The sequence below is a fragment of the Panulirus ornatus genome, chromosome 44 (assembly GCF_036320965.1).
Source record: "Panulirus ornatus isolate Po-2019 chromosome 44, ASM3632096v1, whole genome shotgun sequence".
In the NCBI taxonomy this organism is placed as follows: Eukaryota; Metazoa; Arthropoda; class Malacostraca; order Decapoda; family Palinuridae; genus Panulirus; species Panulirus ornatus.
Window position 1 is genome coordinate 10,933,287 of NC_092267.1, and position 20,127 is coordinate 10,953,413.

Sequence of the window (20,127 nt, forward strand, 5' to 3'; positions counted from 1 at the left end):
ACACACACACATAAACAAACTCACATTGGTATTAACCAGGATCTTTCTAAAGCCTCCAGCAGCCCAATACTGCACTACTTTCAGTAGAAGGAAAATGTAAGCTCCTTTAGAGTAATTTCTTTGACGAGAGTGTACTCCCAGCGATCAAAATCTTTTCCACCTCCAATTTGGTCTCCCGCTTCTCCTTTCTTCCCTCCACCTCTGACACATATATCCTCTTTGTCAATCTTTCCTCACTCATTCTCTCCATGTGTCCAAACCATTTCAACACACCCTCTTCTGCTCTTTCAACCACACTCTTTTGATTACCAAACATCCCTCTTACCCTTTTATTACTTACTCGATCAAACCACCTCACACCACATACTGTCCTCAAACATTTCATTTCCAACACATCCACCCTCTTCCGCACAACCCCATCTACAACCTATGCCTCGCAACCATATAACATTGTTGGAACCACTATTCTTCAAACATACCCATTTTGCTCTCCAAGATAACGTTCTCGCCTTCCACACATTTTTCAACGCTCCCAGAACCTTCGCCCCCTCCCCCACCCTGTGACTCGCTTCCGCTTCCATGGTTCCATCCACTGCTAAGTCCACTCTTCAATATCTAAGACACTTTTCTTACTTCAGTGTTTCTCCATTCAAACATACCTCCCAATTAACTTGTCCCTCAACTGTACTGAACCTAATAATCTTGCCCTTATTCACATTTACTCTTAACTTTCTCCTTTCACACACTTTACCAAACTGTCACCAACCAAACACTGCAGTTTCTCACCCGAATAAGCCACCAGCGCTGTATCATGAGCGAACAACAACTGACTCACTTCCTAAACCTTATATATAGATCACCAATAATCTATGTGACTACGAAGCTCTCATGAGACTAGTGGCAATAACAGTTTCTCATATGACCATTGTATCAACAGTTGACACCCATGTGACCAAATTATCACCAACAGTATCTCATATAGCAATTAAGGTCAGCAATAGTCTTGCAAGTGACCTTACCATAACCAACTGTTTCTCATGTGACCACAGCATCAACAAGTCACCAATGCCCATAGCGTCGCACTAGTGTCTCGTGTCACCGAAGCATCACCAGCGGTCTCTCATGTATGATAGTGGTACCGTTGTTCTCCCTTGTGACCATAGTATTACTCTCTCCTGACAAGAGCCTCTCTCAAACAACTGTAGTCACCAGTGGCGTCTCTTGTGACCATAGCTTCACTAATAGTATGCCATGTAAATATATTTTCTCATGAGACCAGAGGTTGACCAAATTTCACGTGACCATAGATGATTAGAAGGTTGATACGTATACAAACTACAATTATTGGATAATCAGTTTATAATGTACATAAGTAATTAGGATCAAGTTAACATGTTGGTAATAAACTACACGACGGTGGGATGATGAGGACAGTAGAGCTGAGCAGGAGCGAGGAAGGTGGAGTTATGTAACAGGGTGGGGGAGGGCCACATGTGGTGATAAGTATGGTAGTGAGGGATGAGTACAACATAAGGCCGTTGAGGAGGACAACAGATAATGAGGACAACAGGCGCCTTCGAGGTCACTGGGATTGTGAGGACGACAGGTGGTGCTGAGGACGACAGATGGCGCTGAGTACGACAGATGGCGCTGAGGAGGACAAAAATAATGCTGAAGACGACAGTGTGTGACGAAGAGAACAGTGAGAATGTTGTCAGTAACAGAGAGAACTGGACATCTTGTGGGTGGAAGTCACCAGATGGAGTTCCCTGAAGTCCTCCCTCCGCTGATGCCTGGTTTACCCTGCTGGTCCAGGAGGGCCCCGTGGACCAGGGTGCCCCGGCGTACCACGTCCTCCCGGTGCGCCCTGGCGTCCCGGCGACCCAGATGGACCTGGGGCACCCGGTAACCCTGGAACTCCTGGCGCCCCTTGACCTCCTGGTGCACCTCGACTCCTGGTGCACCTCGACCTCCTGGTGCACCTCGACCTCCTGGTGCACCTCGATTTCCTGGTGCACCTCGACCTCCTGGTGCACCTTGACCTCCTGGAGCTCCTTGACCTCCTGGAGCTCCTTGAACTCCTGATGCTCCTCGACCTCCTGGTGCTCCTTGAACTCCTGGTGCTCCTCGACCTCCTGGTGCGCCTCGACCTCCTGGTGCTCCTTGACCTCCTGGTGCTCCTTGACCTCCTGGTGCGCCTCGACCTCCTGGTGCTCCTTGACCTCCTGGTGCGCCCCGACTTCCTGGTGTTCCTCGACCTCCCGGTGCTCCACGATCTCCTGAAGCTCCTTGCGCTCCTTGGCCTCCTGGCAGCCCAGGAAGACCTGAATCGCCCTGGCCTCCTGGCGGGCCCATGGTCCCTGGGCTGCCCTGATTCATGGTATGTCCCCTGAAGAATCTCTCAGGGTTGTGAGCAAAGATATTCGAGGGTGGGCTGACATTACTTGGTCCGTTCAATAACCTGGAAGAGAAAGGAAGGTTGTGGTTGTTACAGATACACTTGACCTTACCTTAGCCCGAGCCCATCTACCCTGCCACTGTATGGAGGGTTGGCCTATTGACTTACCTACCAACTCTACTCCCACGATTTACCTACCACATCTACTTCCACGACTTATCTACCATATCTACTTCCACGACTTATCTACCATATCTACTTCCACGACTTACCTACCACATCTACTTCCACGACTTACTTACTTACTTACCATATCTACTCCCTGAATTTACCCACCACATCTCGTAGGACTAACCAATCAAATCTACTCCCATGACTTATCTACTACTTCTACTCCCAAAGTATATCTACCATATCAACTCCCAGGACTAACCTATCACCTCGACTCCAAGATTTATCTACCATCTGTACTCCCAGGACTTATCTACCATCTGTACTGGCAGGATTTATCTACCATCTGCACTGCCAGGACTTATCTACCATCTGTACTCCCAGGACTTATCTGCCATCTGTACTCCCAGGACTTATCTACCATCTGTACTCCCAGGACTTATCTACTATCTGTACTGCCAGGACTTATCTACCATCTGTACTGCCAGGACTTATCTACCACATGTACTCCCAGGACTTATCTACCATCTGTACTGCCAGGACTTATCTACCATCTGTACTGCCAGGGCTTATCTACCATCTGCACTGCCAGGACTTATCTACCATCTGTACTCCCAGGACTTATCTACCACATTTTCTGACGACGGTTACCTCCCACATCTTCCCCTAAAACTCTCCTTTACAACCAGGTCTCTGTTGACCGTGTGCTACACATTCTATCATGACTCCATAACTTTTCCGTTAATTCCTGATCTATCAAACCTTCTCCCAGCTCCCTGCCGACCTGATCTCATTATGTACTTCAGCCTGGAGAAGTCATCATCTATTTGTTTCTAACACTTTACACGAGCGTTTCATTGCCAATCTTCAAGGTACAAATTTGCTGCTACTTTTCATCATTCATCAATTATTGTCTGAAGATATTCTTTCAGTTACATGGCAACAACAAAGCCAAACAAAGACATCCTACGTCGGTAGTATTAACAAGCGTTACACGCGCATCTTAACATATGAATGGGGTATCTGTGACCTTGAAGTACATACAGTTGAACCTTGAAACATTTGGGTTTAAGTTACCATCCGCATTTGTCTGTTCCTGAACCTGACCTTTCCCGCTATGTAAATAGTCTACCTGTATTCATGATGACACAATATTTCTAGTCTATAAACCTGTATTAAAATAGTGGCCAATCAACCTACAGGAAGTATTCAACTCTTCCACCCTGCAAGTCTCATCTTCCAGAGTCATACAAATCCGCTTCAAAGTATTGGAGTTGTGACCCAGGTAAGTATCCACATCTATTACATTGTCATCATCCAGAATCTTTATGATTATCTGACCTAGGGACGTACATGACCTGGGAATATATGAATATCTGACCTGGGAGTATATGAGTACCTGACCTGGGAATACATAAGTACCTGACCTGGGAATACATAAGTACCTGGCCTGGGAATACATAAGTACCTGATCTGGGAATACATAAGTACCTGACCTGGGAATACATAAGTACCTGGCCTGGGAATACATAAGTACCTGACCTGGAGATATGTTCAACATTGGGTGGCTGAGCACCGACTTACTCTCTCATTGTGTTTTCTCCCATACGGTACGCCGTGTCCCTCTGCTTCAGCCTCTCCTCCAGTTGTTTTATCCTTCGACTGATGTCATCCTCTCGAAGCCTGGACGTCTCCTGCAGGGCCTTCACTTCCAGGTTGACTTCACCAGACTTATTCTCCAAGATCACCAGTCTCTGGCGGAGACTCCGGACCTGCTGTCTGATGTCCCCGTCGGAGGCACTGAGTCCCCTCATCTCGCTCCCCAGGGCCTCTACGTTCCTACCCATACGCTCCAGCTGACCGTCCCTTGCGACCACTTGACTGTCCAGGTTGGATAGTAGTCCCTCCAGATGGCTGACGTTGCCCTCTATGCGACCGACGTTCGTCTGTACGTTAGTCAGTTGCTTCTGAAGTTGCTCACCTGTAACACATGACGGTAACCATGGCAACAAGGACGGTAAACAGGACATCAATCATGGTAACCATGACAACTTAAGCGATAACCATGGCAACACAGCAGTAACCATGGCAACAATAACCATAGCAACACAGCAGTAACCATGGCAACGAGGACGTCGGCACGGCAGCAAACAATGTAACTATAATACCAAAAAATGTAAACAATGTAAACAAAGCAGCTATAATACCAAATAATGTAAACCTGACATCAAGCACACTGACCACACAAACAAACTACAGCAATCATGACAACTAGTACAGTGCCCGTGGCAACATGCACATAAACCGTGGCAACATGCACATAAACCGTGGCAACATGCACATAAACCGTGGCAAACATGCACATAAACCGTGGCAACATGCACATAAACCGTGGCAACAAGCACATAAACCGTGGCAACATGCACATAAACCGTGGCAACAAGCACATAAACCGTGGCAACATGCACATAAACCGTGGCAACAAGCACATAAACCGTGGCAACATGCACATAAACCGTGGCAACATGCACATAAACCGTGGCAACAAGCACATAAACCGTGGCAACATGCACATAAACCGTGGCAACAAGCACATAAACCGTGGTTACATATACATAAACGGTGGCAACATGTACATAAACCGTGGCAACATGCACATAAACCGTGGCAACAAGCACATAAACCGTGGTTACATATACATAAACGGTGGCAACATGCACATAAACCGTGGCAACATGTACATGAACCGTGGTTACATATACATAAACGGTGGCAACATGCACATAAACCGTGGCAACATGCACATAAACCGTGGCAACAAGCACATAAACCGTGGCAACATGCACATAAACCGTGGCAACAAGCACATAAACCGTGGTTACATATACATAAACGGTGGCAACATGTACATAAACCGTGGCAACATGCACATAAACCGTGGCAACAAGCACATAAACCGTGGTTACATATACATAAACGGTGGCAACATGCACATAAACCGTGGCAACATGCAGCATAACTCCAGCAACAAGAACGATAACAGAGGTGCTCGCGAGGAAACAGAAGACAAATCCTATCAGAGGGAAGGTGAAACGAGACATATCACAAAGAAACACGAGCGATAGAGTCAGCAGGGAGGCTGGCAAGAACAGTAGAGTCAGCAGGGAGGCTGGCAGGAGCAGTAGAGTAAGCAGGGAGGCTGGCAGGAACAGTAGAGTCAGCAGGGAGGCTGGCAGGAACAGTAGAGTCAGCAGGAAGGCTGGCAGGAGCAGTAGAGTCAGCAGGGAGGCTGGCAGGAGCAGCAGGGAGGGCGGCAGGCGTCGTACCGTTTCGTGAGGTCTTGTGTGTGGCAATCCTCGTCCTCAGTAGTCGAAGCTGCCTCTCCACGTCTGTCACACTCTGTGTGGGAAGCAGAGACTTATGATGCCAGACCATGAGTTAAGTGTTGTTCTTATGGAGGAGATATAAAATATATTGAAACGTTTCTTGTATACTCAACCAATCCAGCATCTATCTATTGCTCCACTCCAAGATCTATCTATTGTCCTCCTTTTCTTACGTAATCAAGATCCAGGTTACATTGGTGTATGAGTCTCATTTCCTAGTAATTAAGATTCCAGTCACCTGGTGATCATGACTCTGGTTATTTGACAATTAAGACTGGTCACCTGGTAATTACCATTCTGGTCACCTGGTTACTGAGAGTGATCAAGATCTTGGTAATCTAAAATGTTAACACAGTACACAAGACAGGGGTTAACACAGTACACAAGACAGAGGTTAACACAGCATTATGGGAAGTGTTCATTGTACACAGGACAAGATAACAAGGATGGAAGTCATAAACGTGAGCTTATGGTAATGAAAATGGTGTGTGGTACGGCCAAGGTATCTTAACGGCGATAGACAGGACCCTGGCGGTAGCCTGCTGGGGCAGGTATGTGCAGACAAACATGATAAACAGGACGGGGAAATAATGTACATCGGGGCTAGTGAACCTTGGACTATGGTCATGAGTTAGTTCAGGCGGGAGTCACACTGCAACAAGACAACAGCAGCCAAGCAAGAGCAACATTTTCCGCAGCATCTCACCAGCATGTTGGTGTGTGTTATGCTCTACGGGCGGGAGAAGGAATACGTGTTAAGTTCGAATCCTTCAGAATATATTACAGGTTCGGTTCTGATCTGAAACATATGTTCAGGTTTCTCTGTTATGAAATACTTGTTCGAGTCAAGCTATATTAAACACATGTTCGGGTCTCTCTATTAAGAAACACATGTTCGAGTTTCTCTATATGAAAGACATGTTCGGGTCTTTCTACATGAAACACATGTTCGGGTATCTCTATCATGAAACACATGTTCGGATCTCTCTATTTTGAAACACATGTTCGGGTCTTTGCTCTCATGAAATTTTGTGTTCGCTTTTTCTTCATGACGCACTACCGTACGTAATCTGGAGCAGATATTTTCATATGGAAGACACACACACACACACACACACACACACACACACACACACACACACACACACACATATTGTCGGGTGTTGAAACACAGGTTCAAGTATCACTTGTGTCAGAGAAGCACAGGAAGACCGAAAGCAAACCTAACATACAAGAAAATAAGAACGACGAAGATTAGAGGAAGAGAGACGATAGACCTACTGCTCAATTACCGGTCAATGAAAACAACAAAATGAGTTTCAAGACAGTGCAAGGAAAACCTAACCAGCTATTGGTAAAGACGAAAGTTATTAAAAAGATTAAATCTGATCGAGTTTTTCGTGAGGGAAACATGACAAAGATAAAGGAAAGAGATGACAGAGGAGAAGGTTTAGCCTCCTTATTATGGGGTAGTTTAACGTTGTAAGAAAGATTGGTGTACGGTCCATGTTAGCAATACACGATGGTGTACTGTCCATGTGAGCAATACACGATGGTGTACTGTCCATGTGAGCAATACACGATGGTGTACTGTCCATGTGAGCAATACACGATGGTGTACTGTCCATGTGAGCAATACACGATGGTGTACGGTCCATGTTAGCAATACACGATGGCGTACGGTCCATGTTAGCAATACATGATGGTGTACTGTCCATGCGAGCAATACACGAAGGTGAACTGTCCATGTGAGCAATACACGATGGTGTACTGTCCATGGTAGCAATACACGATGGTGTACGGTCCATGTTAGCAATACACAATACACAAACTTCCATGAGAGAGTTGGCCACTTATGGTCCTTTTTGAAGAGTTTTTTAGGCGAACAATTACCGGACGACCTGGTAAGACACCATTAGGATTGTTCAGGAAGCGTGATGTGACGTAGAGTTCAGATAGAGGATGAGTTTATCATGTTCAGATCAGATCTGGTCAAGATATTACAGTAGCTCTAGGTACCTATACTGGAGTCATCTGGGGCAACAGTTGATGATAGTAGCAGCCAAGATGATTCATACAGGCCTCATCTGGGGCTTGACTTAGTGACACAATTTAACACACGTGGACTGGATTTACAGATCTATTTTCTTTAGAATAAGAGCTACATAACGCTGTGTACCCCACATCCTCTTTACGATTAAACACACCATCCTGTACCTATACACGACCCTTCTCTCGCAGACTAACACAATCAGCTACAACACATGTATATACATTACATACACTAATTCTGACTATAAGTCCTAAAGTTATGTATACCCTACACAGACGTACATCAATATTAACAAAGCCAGATGTAGTATCACTACCACATCCGTATGTCTGCGGTACTCAGTCGTGTGGCTATATTTACATAGCATCAGCAGACAACCAACCACACACCATGTAAACAATCAGACCTCAGCCAGACTCTCCAAACGCTGTTGGGACGACTGGTTGTTGAGTTTGATCTGGTCCTCCATAGGAAGTATAACTGTGATCGCCAGTGTGTTGAGGTTCTCGGTCAGGTTACCGGTGGCGTGATGCAGCTCCTCCACCTCCACCAACACTTTCCTTATGGCATCGTCATCCTCCCGGACGACTTCTTCAACCCTGGCCACATCCCTCACCACCTACGGGTGTAGGACACATGTTCTGGCGCTCATATGTCTAGACTGATGTTTTCCTCTATACATGTGTGGCGTCGATGTTCTTATGTATAGATGTTATGTCCTGATATCTTGACTACATCTCAATATAACTTAATATGGTTATCAAATCAAGGTACTTCGACTGAGATGATAATAGAGTCATGTTTATCTGTGTTCATCTAGTATACAACTTTTATGCTAATAAAAGAAAAAATATATATTGTACTGAATGACGGATGACAACCTGACGCTCTGCTTCTGAGAGAGGGACTTTACTGGCGATTATGATGTAGACAGATAGATGTAGACGGATAGATGTTCTGGTGTTTCTGTGCATGATAGTCATATAGTCATGTGACAGTGTTCACAGTGAGGGCTGTGTGGCCTTCTAGTGAAGAGAATATTAGAAGCTTGTGTCTGTTTCTGTCATTACTTGTATGTATTTGTAGGTTTTAATGTCTGCATACCTGTAGGTCAGCATGATTTATACCTAACGGAATACTGGATTTCTATGATGCATTTTTGTAAGTAATTTTCTGATAAGGATGAAGCAAGTGTGTAGTAGTGAACTGCCAGCTACTGGAGACTAGAGTATTTATGTGCATGTTGCATGTTATGTTTTTATGGCGTAGTTGTCTGTAGTGAATGAGCAACACTACCTACCATTTGTGTTGCTGATATAGTGTGCCACAGCGTCTTAGGAAACACCAAAAGGATGTTGGTTACTCCTGCTGATGGTATGGCGTCCTTCCAATGGTCGTTTCTTGCTGCTAATGCCAGTAATGGAGGACTGTTTACTGTTTTTACTGATGTTAGAGAAATGTCTTGTTACGTTACTGGTCATAACATTCTGACACTCACGGATAGTTAAGGCAAGCAAGTGAACCCTGTAGATCTTGATGATGCAACAATGGCCTAATTATCCTGCAAAAGTAACTTATCGCGACCTGCAACACATACTTCCGTAACGAAACTCTTGGTAAGTTGAAGCCCCTTCCTGTAACACAAGACTAGCTAAGCATCGTCCTAGTGACAGTCTACCTCCTCCCACGACCTGGTGATGTGCATAACCCTATCATTATATTGACAGTTATCATATGCTCTATCATCCTATGTATCCAACATTTTACAGATCATCCTACTACTGCATAACACATGCATGTTCATATAAAGCAATACTATTGTCTTGATACAGAGCTCAGGAGGCTGTACTAGACTGTACTAGCTGTAATTGCCTCTTGAGCATCTGTCACCATGGTAACATGTCAACTGCTGGAATATAAATGTATGAACCTCATCTTGGGGGTCACCCAGGCCTTCTACCCACCCTCATGAGGTTTTCCTTCACTGTGGTCGAGTTCTGTGCGACCTGGTCGATGGCCTGGTCCAGGAAGGTCATCCTCTCAGCCAGCTGGCGCCTCATGTGGGCCTCCCTCTCCACCTGCTCCTCCAGCCGCTCCACATCCTTGATGAGCAGGAGAGGCGGGTTGGTTAGTGTGTCGGTCTCCTTCCCCACCTTCACCATCCTCTTTATTACATATACACAACACACACACGCTGTCTTAAGATGGTGTGTGTGTGTGTGTGTGCGTGTGTGTGCGTGTGTGTGTGTGTGTGTGTGTGTGTGTGTGTGTGTGTGTGTGTGTGTATGTGTGTGTGTGTGTGCATACATACAGAGGAGTAAAGGCATGGTACATATATACAAAGAAGACACCGAATCTTGATATCATATAACTTGTGAGAGTACCGCAGGTACTGCGGTGTGGACCTGGTGTTCACCACTGGAAGACATGGGCGACACTAAGAACACTGAACTATCTTACACAGAACAAAGATAATGAAATAAGTTCAGTTACTTACCACACTGGAGTGAGCAGTAGCGTTCAGTGTTGCCACCTCAGCAGACAGCCGCACCACCTGCAACATCCGGGCTCTGGTTTAGCAATACTGCTGTTAACCCCCCCCCCTCCCCCTCCCGTAACCAGGTGTTACCCTTTCTGTATGATGAGGTAACCCGTCAGTTTAGTTACTTCACCTTCAGTATGATGAGAGTTACCCATCAGTATAGTTACCACACCCTCAGTGTATGATGATATTACCCATCATCAGTAATTACCTGACGTGATCATTATAACGACTTTATATAACGAACAATCCTGTAGACCAGGTTAATGATGCTTAATGATGGTCATGGTGAAGTTAGCTCATACCTGTAATGACATGATCACTTGACTACATATATAATGATTGAACAACATACGATGGCTGTACCCGTGACCATAGTGATCATTATCATCATACTCTACTACACACATAATGACTCTTATGTGAATCTGATGATCTTATTCTACCACAAGAATGAACTTATGCGAGACCAAGATAGATTGTGCCATTAGTATCATGCTATGTCTCATGAATGACCTAGTGTCTGAGTACAGTGACCCAACTCATGAATGACCTTGTGTCTGAGTACAGTGACCCAACTCATGAATGACCTAGTGTCTGAGTACAGTGACCCAACTCATGAATGACCTAGTGTCTGAGTACAGTGACCCAACTCATGAATGACCTTGTGTCTGAGTACAGTGACCCAACTCATGAATGACCTAGTGTCTGAGTACAGTGACCCAACTCATGAATGACCTAGTGTCTGAGTACAGTGACCCAACTCATGAATGACCTTGTGTCTGAGTACAGTGACCCAACTCATGAATGACCTAGTGTCTGAGTACAGTGACCCAACTCATGAATGACCTTGTGTCTGAGTACAGTGACCCAACTCATGAATGACCTAGTGTCTGAGTACAGTGACCCAACTCATGAATGACCTTGTGTCTGAGTACAGTGACCCAACTCATGAATGACCTAGTGTCTGAGTACAGTGACCCAACTCATGATTATCATGACCTTGATCCCTGAACACTTTCAGTTCCATGTTACAATATGATGACGCCCAAGCCATGCTTAGCCTAGCTTACCACGCCAGGTGCCCCTGTGTACCACATCAAGTGCCCCTATATACCACGCCAGGTGCCCCTATGTACCACACCAGGTGCCCCTATATACCACGCCAGGTGCCTCTATGTACCACGCCAGGTGCCTCTATGTACCACGCCAGGTGCCCCTATGTACCACACCAGGTGCCTCTATGTACCACACCAGGTGCCTCTATGTACCACACCAGGTGCCTCTATGTACCACGCCAGGTTCTTCTATGTACCACGCCAGGTGCCTCTATGTACCACGCCAGGTGCCTCTATGTACCACGCCAGGTGCCTCTATGTACCACGCCAGGTGCCTCTATGTAAAGTGTGCAGCAACAACCAATACTCGGGATCCTCTGGTTCCTGATATCACCAGCACCTTGTGGTCTCAGGTGCCCTCACCAGCCTGGCAGCATAATGTCTAGTGTCCCCAGGTACTCTCCATCCTTGTACCATGTAGGCTGATTAGCTGGGAGCCCCAGGGATCATCTTAACTCAGACACTTGCACTCTAGTACCTGGTAATTCCAAGCAAATACTAACACAGGAGTTGATAACCACAAATGTCCTTATTCTTATACCCTGGTAATCTCACTCCGGACCAGTTAACCCAAACACGTACTGGTCCTGGTACCAGATATCCGTGGTACCTGTTCGTCCCAGCAGCGGCAACTCCAGCATCGTGTGGCCCCAGCCAGACCTTGATACTCTCAACACTTTATAGCATGGGGTAGACCTAGCTCAAGGTACCCCCAGACCTTGGTAGCCTAAGCACCTAGTAGCCCCAGCATCTGATAGACCCATCAACTGGTATACTCAGCAAATGGTCGTCTCAGCTTCTTGTAGCCCCAGCCTCTGGTAGCCCCAGCTCCCGGTAGCCCCAGCCCTGGTAGCACAGGGAACTGTAGCCCCAGCCCCTGATAGCCCAGGTCCCCTGCAGTCTCAGCTTCCGGTAGCCCCAGCACCTAGTACCCAAAGCACCTAGTAGCTTCAGCAACTGATAACACCATCACCTGATATGCTCAGCATCTGGTAGCTTCACATCCTGCTTGCCCTAGCCCCTGGTAGCTTCAGCGACAGGACACTCCAGGTCCTAGTCGTCCCACCCCCTGGTATCCCCAACACCTACTGATCCCCATACCTTTCACCTCTAAGGAACCCAGATTCATTTTCTGGCATCGCTGGGTAGCCTAAGAAATAACCTTTGTTAGTCTCCAGGTTAGTATTTGGTAGCCAGGTACAAACAGGTTAATTACTGAGTAACCAGTGGCAGTATCCCGTTCTTCGGGACCAATTAACTCAAACTGAGCCATAATTAAACCCTACCTCGACCTCCACCTGGCCTGTACTCCAGCCTCACCAAGCCTCTGTTTTATTACCTAATCCATCATCTAAATAATATTTCGACCACCTAGCCCTTCTTCCAGCATTACTCATCCTCTACTTCATTCCCCACTGAGCCTCCATTCTAGTTCCACTTAATCTCTGTTCCAGCCTCATCTAATCCTTTTTTCAGTCCTAACTAACCTTTGTTCTAGTTCCAGGTGCGCGTGTCCCATGTCCCTGTCTTCCAGCTTGTGGTGCATCCCACTACTCCCATTATAACAGCCCCATATAGAAGAAACCCTTGTCAAATCTCCACCTAAACCTTGTTCCAGCCCTGGCTCAGTCCTACCTATCCCCTGTCCCAACCCCACTTAACCCCTGTCCCAACTACATAGCTACCGTCTCAGAACCACCAACCCTCTGTCCCAGCCTCACTGAGCCTAGTCCCATCCAGCCCCGGCCCTAGCCCAGCTCAGCAAGCAGAAGCCGCAGTACCTGTTGGTCTCGGAGCTCCCTGACCTCGGCATGCAGGTCTTCGAGGCTCCTGTTGGCCTGTTTGGCCATGTTCTTAACGAACATGAGAACATCGGCCTGCACACCTGCACCCACCTTCTCATTCAACGCCCCCACCGCTGCCTCACTCTCCGACACAGCCTGCAACAAAGCCACAACATAAATACATAATCACACACATTATGACAATCAGAATCCAGTTGGCAAGAAAAGTATGTTAAAAGACCATTTGGTCAAAGTTCATCTCCTGTAGTCTGCACTTGTCTAGAGACATTAAATTCCCGAGTCTCTCTGCATAAGTTTTATTTCTTAGTGATAGTGTTAGTTTCCTTGCTCTTCTTTGTATATGTTCTATTTTCACTTCGTCTTCAACAAAGTTGGTGACCAAATGAGGTCTGACCAGAGTGTTGTAATGTGTGACTTTTGTATACTTACCGAGTGTTTTTGTGTGTCAATATTTTTCTTGTTTTGTATTTGTTTACACTAAAATCCTCTTACCCTTCTCCGACCACTCTTGTAAGCTATCTAAATAACTGACTCATTTGTTAGTCTTTCTTTGATTGGCCTTTATTTTCTCATTTTTTGTCATCGGCAGATTCCGAAGTTTACAGGTGAGTCCTGCCTCCAGATAATTGATATAGATAATGAGAAGTCTGGGTCCCAGGAGTGAGCCTTGTGGCACCCCACTTGTCACGTGCAGCCCGTCGGATGTCTCCATTTGATACCACGATCCAAACAGACTCGACTTCCTCTGCCGTGAGCTTTGACTCTGCCTAACAGTTTTTCACGCATTACTTTATCAAAAGCTCTTTGGACTTTTAGATATTGTGGACTCCAGGTTTTTGTATCTATATCAAGAATCTTACCATATTTGTTAAACGCGATCTTTTATTTTGGAACCTACGTTGATATAATCGGTTATCAGCTTACTAGCTTTTAAAATTCTATCTTAGCTGGGCCAGTGGTGCCCCATTTGCCCACTGATGGCCCAGCTGGTCCAGTTGTATCTCAGCTTGGTCAGAGGTGCCATAGCGATAACTGTTGTGCATCAGCTACCCAAACTTACTTGCTGGTTCCTCCTCAGTTCGTCTCTGAGTCTAGCTGAGGTGATCTCCTCAGTGCGGAGGCGCCCGGTCACGTTCTGGAGATTATTCTGGAGACGGTCGTTGATACCTCTCTGTTCTCCTAGTGCCCTCTGTAGAAACCTCACTTCTGACTCCTGTTGCTGCAGCCGCTCTTCGAACTTACTCTGTGTGGAGGAAGTGAAGTCAAGAAGTACAAAAGAACTATTACAAGACCAAATATAGCGGATCCTATAGAAGACTGGGTCTAGTACAGAATTTGGGGTCTGCTATATAACATGGGGATTGGGGCATGGAACGAGGGGTCTGGGGATAAGTACAAGGGATCTTTTTGGAGATCTAAGGAATCTGACGGAGGGAAGATTGCTGTGCTACAGTGCTTCGAGAGGAGTCTTTATAAAGACGATCACTGAAATCTGTAACAAATGTATTGATCTGTAAGTTACAGCAACACTGGATATAGTGGTGTGACTCTCCATCCTGGTGAACCAGCCTAGCCTGACTCTGTGTAATCTAGATTACCCTAACTGACACTCTTGAAGGTACCGTAACCCAGCCTGACTCTCCAGAATGGTACCACAGTCTTGGGTGACTGACGTGATTCGCCAGGAAGGGCGTCACTGAGGGTAGACTCACCTGACCCCTCCGAAGGTAGTGTCGTCAAGGCTGACTCTCCATGACGGTGGGTCAACCTAGGACGACTAAGGTGACTGTCCGAAGAGCAGTAAGTCCTGGTGACTCACCTGCATGGCGTCGAGTCGTCTGTGCAGCTCCTGCACCTGGGGGTCGGCTGCTCCTCCGGCCTCCAAGGACTTAGTCTTGAGACCATCTGCCATCAGTTCATCCAGGCGTCTGTAGCAAAGACAAGAAGAGATAGGAACGTTGACTGTGAGATTAGAGAGAGCTGGGAGGGTTGGGAGACCTGGAAGGGCTGAGGAAAGTGGGAAGATAGAGAGATCAGGATACGTGGCAGAGCCAGATGAAGTGAGCCGTCCTGCTCTGGAGCCTCTACATTCCTTGTTGCTCTGCTTGCTATATCAACTTTTTTTTCTCTTCTGTTCTTTACCTCTGTCAGCTGACTTTTATTTCTTTAAAGAGATTTTCAGTTGCATTACATGTTTCTCTGTTATGCTAAGGTGGTAGAGACTCTCTTTGGCCTACTAGATGACGGCCAACTGGCAGCTGTACACTGTAAGTGTACATCTTCGTTGCAACTCTGTATTTTTGGAAGAATTTCTGGTTTAGTATACAAGCAAAGATCAACTCCCTTAGTGCTGGTGTCTGACACCTGACACACCCAGAGACCTGGTCCCCTGGTGCTGGTTTCTGACACCTGACAGAGACACCATGATGGAGATGTGTATTGTCTTTCAGACTTATAAAACATTACTTAGTCAATTTCAGTTCCTCAGAGATCATACTGACAATAATCTCTTCAATGATCTTATATCTAAACTGAGTTCCTGACGTGTTGTATTGTGCTCCATATCTGCCTCACACCTGGTTACCTGCTGACACTTCAGCGCTTCCTATGAATGTGATATTTCTTCATCAGACTAATATCGACTCATAGATCTAACCATGTACATGACTTTTACTTTGTTCTTATTGCTCATGTATTGTCTGTGTCCGTGGCTGGCAAAGACTTGCACATACACACACACACACACACACACACACACACACACACACACACACACACACACACACACACACACAATATACATTATCATTATATTTGAAAGACGTCACTGTGAAAGGACTAAAGTGACTCGGATATCATCAATCTCAACGAAGCCTCTCAAAGATAATATCTAAGAGACAAAAATAGCGTTGATAATGAGGGCATGGAAAAACCTTTGAATGAATTTTGTTATTCATCTGCTAACAAACAAACAAACAGAGAGAGAGAGAGAGAGAGAGAGAGAGAGAGAGAGAGAGAGAGAGAGAGAGAGAGAGAGAGAGAGAGAGAGAGAGGGAGAGAGTGGGTGGTGGTGATCCCTTGAGGTGCAGCGGTAGAGGAGTGTAGGTCTGTGTTGCTCAAGATGCCACTAACGGCTTGGGTTACACTCAGCCTCACTCCCGCCGTGCGCCTCTGACCTGTTTGTTGAGCCTGACCTGTTTCCTGTACGATTCATGTCAAGTGTGTGTACATCCCGCCTGGGGTACTGTCCCACTGTTTATACTGCCAGACGGCTATAGTGTGACAGGCTAAGGTGTTATGTTTACCGTCTATCTTGACTTCATCCATGTCATCCATACATCTCGTTCCTGTCCATCTCCTATACACAAGATATTTTATCCCAGGTTACCTTATTCCCATCTTGCTGCATGCATACACTAGCTTTGTCATTATTCAAATTCATTACTTTTACGCATCCTTCACCAGACCTACTCCGTTTATCTGTGATCCATACCCTCCTCAGACAGTGTTACTCATATCCTCATCTGTCATTCCTCTTTCTTCTATCCTGAGGACATTCATCGCTAAAGTATTCTTGCTGAGTAACTGTTACCCATGTATGTGTGCTGCTCACCACGAGGGTAACCACTATTCCAATAGACGTCAGACGACTGGTATTTTTCTACCCTGAACTAAGGATCGATGACGTTCCATTGTTTATTGCTTAACCTTCACTTGATGCTTAAACCACTTAGACTTTTCCACCCTCTTATCCTTCTGTTATTGTTTACCATTGTTGCTTTCTTACCTCAATCTCTGGCCAGTCAAGAGCAATGTTCATATGCACTTCTGACGTTTACATCGAACATTTCTCTACCATACTCGACTCTTCATGCAAAATCAAAGCATCATATACGATATCAGCCTCAGCCTCCAGCCTGCCTCATCATTACCAGTATACATTCTCAACTTCACAACCCGACTTGTGTGAGTAACTCCTGAGCCAAAATTTACTTCCAATATTGCCAGCTTTACATTATCTAGAACTTCCAATATTGCCAGCTTTACATTATCTAGAACGAAGTCACATATGAGAGACCAACACTGCCTTGTGTTGTTGTGGCTGACCTAGATCGCTACTCACAGCTTCAGTTGTTCCTACGCATGCTCTCTCTCTCTCTCTCTCTCTCTCTCTCTCTCTCTCTCTCTCTCTCTCTCTCTCTCTCTCTCTCTCTCTCTCTCTCACACACACACACACATCTTATCAAACGCTCGAGCACCCTCCCATTACTATACACCAATAATATATTCGTCATAACCTGACATGTCTAATCTACAACAAACTTTCCTCTGTAGACAGACAAGTTTCTGGTGTATTTAATTCTCCCAACATCTTAGTAAGTGACTATTCTCCATGCAACGCTCGTCTCCACACATCCATGTCCTACTCTCCATCTACATCGTTCCATTCTCGTACATCATTGCCTACAACCGTTCCAGTACCTCTCAGCTCCCACCTTCACTCTGTATCCACTGGGATGACAATGGCATAGAGCACCGTGGATCAAGATCCTTAGATTTCTTCAATGGGACATTTAATGCACTCATCATGTTCCTCTTGACCGGTACACTCGTGCATGTCCCATACGTCTACTGCGCAGGATGTACTACACTTGTGCACACCCCATACGCCTACTGCGCAGGATGTACTCACTGTTTACATGTGTTACCCCAGGCTCCCGCCACATCACAGACACACTAGCCACACCTAGTGTGTCTGGTTATTACACTAGCTCCTCCATTATGTCACTAAATTCAAATATCATCCATGCTAACCACACATCAGTCTGACTCAGGACCGCATGGTACTAAGGTACACTGTACAACTCCTCGCTCACATTCTAATAACCTCACTCCAAAGCTTCTCTTGCAACGCTGTCGGTAGAGAGAGCTCTGCAGGACCTGTTCCTTCCATCATTCACTCCCTGCTAGTTGAAGTCTGTGGTAATGCCCTACATATCCGCTTCCTATAGTTTCCCCTACATGATGGTCATGAGCGTTACAACCATGTTAACAACCCTGCTAAACATGTTGGTCTACTCGCAGGCCCTTCCACCAAACCTGGTCTAACCAAAGCCATAGCGCGCGCAGGATTCATCACAATAGCCAGCCAAGACTTAGACCTGCAGACAGCAACGTGGCAGCTGTAGTAACCAATATCATGATCACTTCAGACAGTAACGTGGCAGCTGTAGTACCAATATTATGATCACTTCAGGGTCAAGAAACATTAATTTGGAAAGTAAAGCAACTGTCCTAGGTAATGTTGCTGTTGGAATACACCACGGCAGATGTGGCAAGTCATGAGAAACAATGATCCTAAACTTTCCAAGTATCAGTTCTGTTCTGCACCTGATACTTGAACCTCACATTGACCTAACGTCAGGTCACACGGTTAGTTGTCTCGAGAACTCTATAACTATTCTACTGACGTGGATATAATCAAGATTTGTTATCCCTTCAGCAATAACCACACGAAATCACATAGCTTTATGCTGAATAGCGTCACGTAACCATGTGTAACAAACGGTTGTGTAACGTATGAATCCCGCATTTAGTGAACTGTTATTCTTCCTTGATATAACTGTATAGTATTTCCTGTGTATTTAACGTGTCAATAGCTTGTCCTGTCTCCACTCTGTAGTTAACCCCCAACACCAACGAGGACCACCCGCTTCCCGCGTGATGTGGTCCCGTCTTCTGTCTACCAGGCCACACATGGGTCTCCCTGTCATCCGTCTGTGCTGATGCACAAAATCTCTATAACGCTGCGCTTACCTCCACCTGTGTGCCAGCTAGCTTTACATGTGCATGTATTGCGTCTGCCAAACATATGTAACGTGTCATCAGCAGTATCATAACATGTAGATTATCCACCATTGTATTTAGTTTACTTCCCTGAACCTCAGCCTAACGACAACCAGTTCACTTTATCATACAGTACATCATCCATCTTGTGATGTTTCCACTGAAATGTTTGTAATGTTAACAATGTTAATATTTTGTACCCACACGGACCCTGTTACGCTGTGTCTGTACAACTTAACATGTGTCACATTATAACAGTGACACATGTTCCTTCCTTGCTGACCGCATGAGGACCCTCAAGGTCCACTCAGGCCCATGTGTCACATGTCTAGCTAAATGACCGACTTCTTTCACAAGATGTTCTCACTCGCTGCTCTTGTTCTGTTTAGCCCAGAAACATTGTCCCTCGGTTCTCTTAAAAATGGAAACATCACTTATAACAGAGGCAGACAGTTAAGGATGGAAAATATGAACTGGTGCACTAGAGTATGAGGAGAGTGAGACCTGGATGAGTGTCCGGTGAGTGACGTGAGTAATGAGTGACGCATGAGAGGCGGAGTCTCCAACTGCACGATAACTCTCACTACGTACGGGTAACCCAGCTGCCGACAACACTCTCCTGCCCACGTCAGTTTCCTGAAAGATGACGAAGGTGACACACGTCATGGCCAACAGTTTTTAACGTCTCGTGTTTAAGTAAACATTAGTGGAGTCGCTCGCTGCCATTGCTTCACTCAGTTACCGTAGAGTTGTCCCAGACTCCACTGCAAACCTCAATAGTATAGGGAGTTTGTTTCATAGATCAGG

The 20,127-nt window shown here is 45.8% G+C and overlaps 1 protein-coding gene across 11 annotated transcripts in view; it reads right to left on the bottom strand.

The window, feature by feature from the left end:
* Nucleotides 1-1,341: 1,341 nt before the first annotated feature.
* The window catches only part of LOC139762736 (uncharacterized), a 51,747-nt gene continuing 32,961 nt past the window's right edge, over nucleotides 1,342-20,127 (bottom strand). For 5 of the 11 annotated variants that reach the window (XM_071687788.1, XM_071687789.1, XM_071687785.1 and 2 more), the window contains exons 3-11: nucleotides 15,293-15,401; nucleotides 14,534-14,716; nucleotides 13,450-13,608; nucleotides 10,506-10,562; nucleotides 9,973-10,110; nucleotides 8,415-8,627; nucleotides 5,896-5,968; nucleotides 4,154-4,550; nucleotides 1,342-2,461 (exon numbers count right to left, since the gene is read on the bottom strand). In XM_071687788.1, the coding sequence (XP_071543889.1) occupies nucleotides 1,753-2,461; nucleotides 4,154-4,550; nucleotides 5,896-5,968; nucleotides 8,415-8,627; nucleotides 9,973-10,110; nucleotides 10,506-10,562; nucleotides 13,450-13,608; nucleotides 14,534-14,716; nucleotides 15,293-15,401 (2,038 nt within the window). In that variant the 3' untranslated portion in view covers nucleotides 1,342-1,752. The remainder of the gene's footprint in view (nucleotides 2,462-4,153; nucleotides 4,551-5,895; nucleotides 5,969-8,414; nucleotides 8,628-9,972; nucleotides 10,111-10,505; nucleotides 10,563-13,449; nucleotides 13,609-14,533; nucleotides 14,717-15,292; nucleotides 15,402-20,127) is intronic. The other 6 variants (XM_071687792.1, XM_071687790.1, XM_071687793.1 and 3 more) reach the window with 3 other exon arrangements.